The 3,198-nt window shown below is 43.7% G+C and overlaps 1 protein-coding gene across 1 annotated transcript; it reads right to left on the bottom strand.

The window, feature by feature from the left end:
- Nucleotides 1–1,141: 1,141 nt before the first annotated feature.
- On the bottom strand, nucleotides 1,142–2,293 carry AGTR2 (angiotensin II receptor type 2). The gene has a single exon (XM_036739847.1). The coding sequence runs from the start codon at nucleotides 2,291–2,293 to the stop codon at nucleotides 1,142–1,144; it is 1,152 nt and encodes a 383-aa protein (XP_036595742.1).
- Between the last annotated feature and the right edge of the window lie 905 nt (nucleotides 2,294–3,198).

Below are 3,198 nucleotides of genomic sequence, written 5' to 3'. Positions count from 1 at the left end.
ATTTATGTGCCAAATCAGAGGGCACTGCAGTACTCACATTCTTTCAGCAAAGAAACAACAAAGCTTAACACTGAGTTAGTGAAAATGCTTAGATAAAATAGCAAGTTTTGAGATGACTGGTTACGGTAAGCTCCTCCCTGACCCTGCCTTTTTCCCTCCACCCCTTCAATGACTTCTGGGTCTTTCACTACCTATTGGGTACCAGCAGAGCATTTGAGCTGCCCCTTGTTCTTGCTACATGACTAGCCTGCTTCCTCTCCTAATCATACATATCTGTCTCATATGTTGGCCTCATGAATATGGGCCTTATATGTGACCTTGCGTTGAAGTGCTGGAATTTCCTCAAGCAGAAGACAGGACCAGGGACTTGGTATGCATTTCAATAGGAGCCTACTTTAAATGGAGAAATACAAAATGTAAATGCTTACTTCAAAGATAGGTGATTTTGTCAGTGTGGGTATCACCTCCCCAAACACAAATCCCACCCCCCACCCCACCCCACCCTACCCTACCCCCACACAGACTTAGTTAGCTGGCCTTTGTGAATTGCTGTGGTAGTAAGAAAAAGTTATCAGCAGGTAGCCAAATCTCTGCTGCCTGAGTATTTTTAAAGAAATATTTATTGAGTACCTTGTATAGAGTAGGTACTCAATAAATACTTGTTGATTGATTTCAAGTTGCCCTTGGAAAATACACACACAGTCCCTAGCCAGGACTATGCTTAAAACCTTTCCAGTTTAGTAAGGCCTGCTGGTGATCTGGTAGAAACTTCAAGAACTCTGGGTGGGTCTTCTCCACATGATGAGGATTATAGCAGATGACTTCAGTCTATGGGGTACTTCCTACAGAAGCAGGAAAGAGGAAGAGCTGGTCTTCATAGTAGACTGCTCCACTCTGCCTTTTTGCCATTTGAGAAAACTTCCAAACGGTTTCTAGGTTATGGATCTGTCTCACCAGGGAAGGCCTCGTCCCAGAAGTGGGAGAAACAATCTGAAATTCCTTGGATGCAGGGGTATTTCCTTTATTTTCTAGTTCTTGAAGAGTCCGAAAGTCAATTTTGATTGGAAAGATTCTTCTTTTCCCAAGCCATTAATTCTCATTCACGGAAGCCCAACTTGTTTTGTTCGAACCATATACATCTTCATTCCATTAGGGTCTCCACTTCCTTAAGAGAATTCCCTTTTCTGGAAGACATACTATCTCTATTCTTGCGGAGCTGAGAAACTCTCAGCTTAAACAGGCGCCGGCATCTCTCTTGGAACTGGTTTCCAACAAAACAGTACAGAAATGGATTGATGCAGCTGTTTGCAAAGCCCATGCAGATGCCAAAAGGCATGGCAGTATCAATGGCTGAGATCACATCACAGTTAGTGATGACGTGTAGCCATGCCAGTGTATCCAAGAAGGTTAAAACGTGGAAGGGGAGCCAGCAGACAACAAAGGCCAGGACAACTGCAGCCGCCATCTTCAATACCCTGTCTCTCATGAGCTGATTCTTCCCAAACCCACTTGCCTTCATCAGGTGCTTTCGGATGCCAGCATAGCATGTGGCTATGAACACCAATGGGATCACAAAGCCAAGGGCATTCTTCATGAAGGCCATCCCTGCTGACCACTGTGAATACTTCTCAGGAGGGAAGGCCATGATACATGCATTCACTCCCAAGTGGTCGATAGGCTTGATATCTCGGAAATAAAATGTTGGCAGAGAGGACACACAGGCCAGTCCCCACACAAGGGGCACAATAAATGACATCTGCCATGGGGTTCTTCTCTGGGACTGGAAGGGGTAGACAACAGCTTGGTACCTGTCTATACTCATGCAGGTGATAAAAAAAACACTGGCATACATGTTCAGACACAGGAGGGCACTGGAGATTTTGCACATCACTGAACCAAAGAACCAGTTGTAGCCATAAGAGTAATAAGTGGCCCAGAGGGGCAGAGTGGCTAGAAACAGCAGGTCTGCCATGGCGAGGTTGAAGATGTAAATACTAGCAACTTTTTTGGGCCCTCGGTGGCAACAGAATAGGGAAACCACCACGCTGTTGCCAATTAAACCAAGGACAAAGATAATATAGTAGAGAGCAGGAATGAAGGCTAAGTGATACCCTGAGAGCTTCAGCAAGCATTTAGCGCTTGACGCATTATTGTTAGAGGTGTTGATGGGTCCTATGTATGGATCGTTAACCATATTTTCACTTTTGATGGAAGATGAATAGTTGTTCTTTATGTCAAACGGGATCAGTGAAATGTCAGCCTGAAATCTTTGTGAACTCAACTCACTGGTCATGCTCCTTTTCCTGAAATTGACAAAACAAAAGCATTTAGAATATTCACATCCTAGAGCAGATGTTTAATTTAATCTTTTACCAAAAAATGTTTAATGTTTACCAAAAGGAGAAGTGATTAAATATAACAAGGCTGAATTCTGCCTTGTGGGGAAAAATGGATTATTCTGGTAAACAATTAGGAATTGCGTGTGAAAAAATATTAAACTATTCATACCCTTTGAGCTAACAATGCCCGGAAAATACCTTGACCCCCCAGAGAGGTGATGACAGAAAAGGTTCGTATTTACCCAAGCTTTTCTCCCAAATATTTCTGTAGTAGCAGAAAACTGGAAAACAAAGTGGGTTCAAGCCCTGGCTTTAGAGTCAGACTTGAATAGGTCTTGAATTCCAACTTTGCCCCACACCACCTGAGTGATCCTGAAAATCACTTTACTTCTCTGTACATCAGATTCCTCATCTGTCAAATGAGGGGGTTAGATTGGTAAACCTCTAGGGTCCATTCTGTCTCTAAGCCTATAACGCTATGATCCTATTAGCCTATGAAGTGTTCATTGATCAGAAAATGTCAATCGTGTAATATACAAAAGGCATCAATAAATGGGGTAGCTGGGTGGCACGGTGGAAAGAGTGCTCAGCATGGAGGCAGGAAGACTCTTCCTCCTGAGTTCCAATCCGGCCTCAGGCACTTCCTAGCTGTGACCCTGGGCAAGTCACTTCACCCTGTTGGCCTCAGTTTCCTTGTCTGTAAGATGAGCTGGAGAAGGAAATGGCAAACCACTCCAGCACCTTTGCCAAGAAAACCCCAAGTGGGGTCACAGAGAGTCGGACACAACCACTGAACCACAACATCAATAAACTTTTTTTAAAAAGAAAAAGAATGGGATGAAATCTCAGCTCTGGGTGA

The sequence above is a fragment of the Trichosurus vulpecula genome, chromosome X (assembly GCF_011100635.1).
Source record: "Trichosurus vulpecula isolate mTriVul1 chromosome X, mTriVul1.pri, whole genome shotgun sequence".
NCBI lineage: Eukaryota > Metazoa > Chordata > Mammalia > Diprotodontia > Phalangeridae > Trichosurus > Trichosurus vulpecula.
This window is presented reverse-complemented; position numbering and strand designations above follow the sequence as displayed.

Bases quoted from the DNA above. Each gene is read 5' to 3' on its own strand.
- AGTR2 (XM_036739847.1), bottom strand. From the start codon at position 2,293: ATGACCAGTGAGTTGAGTTCACAAAGATTTCAGGCTGACATTTCACTG.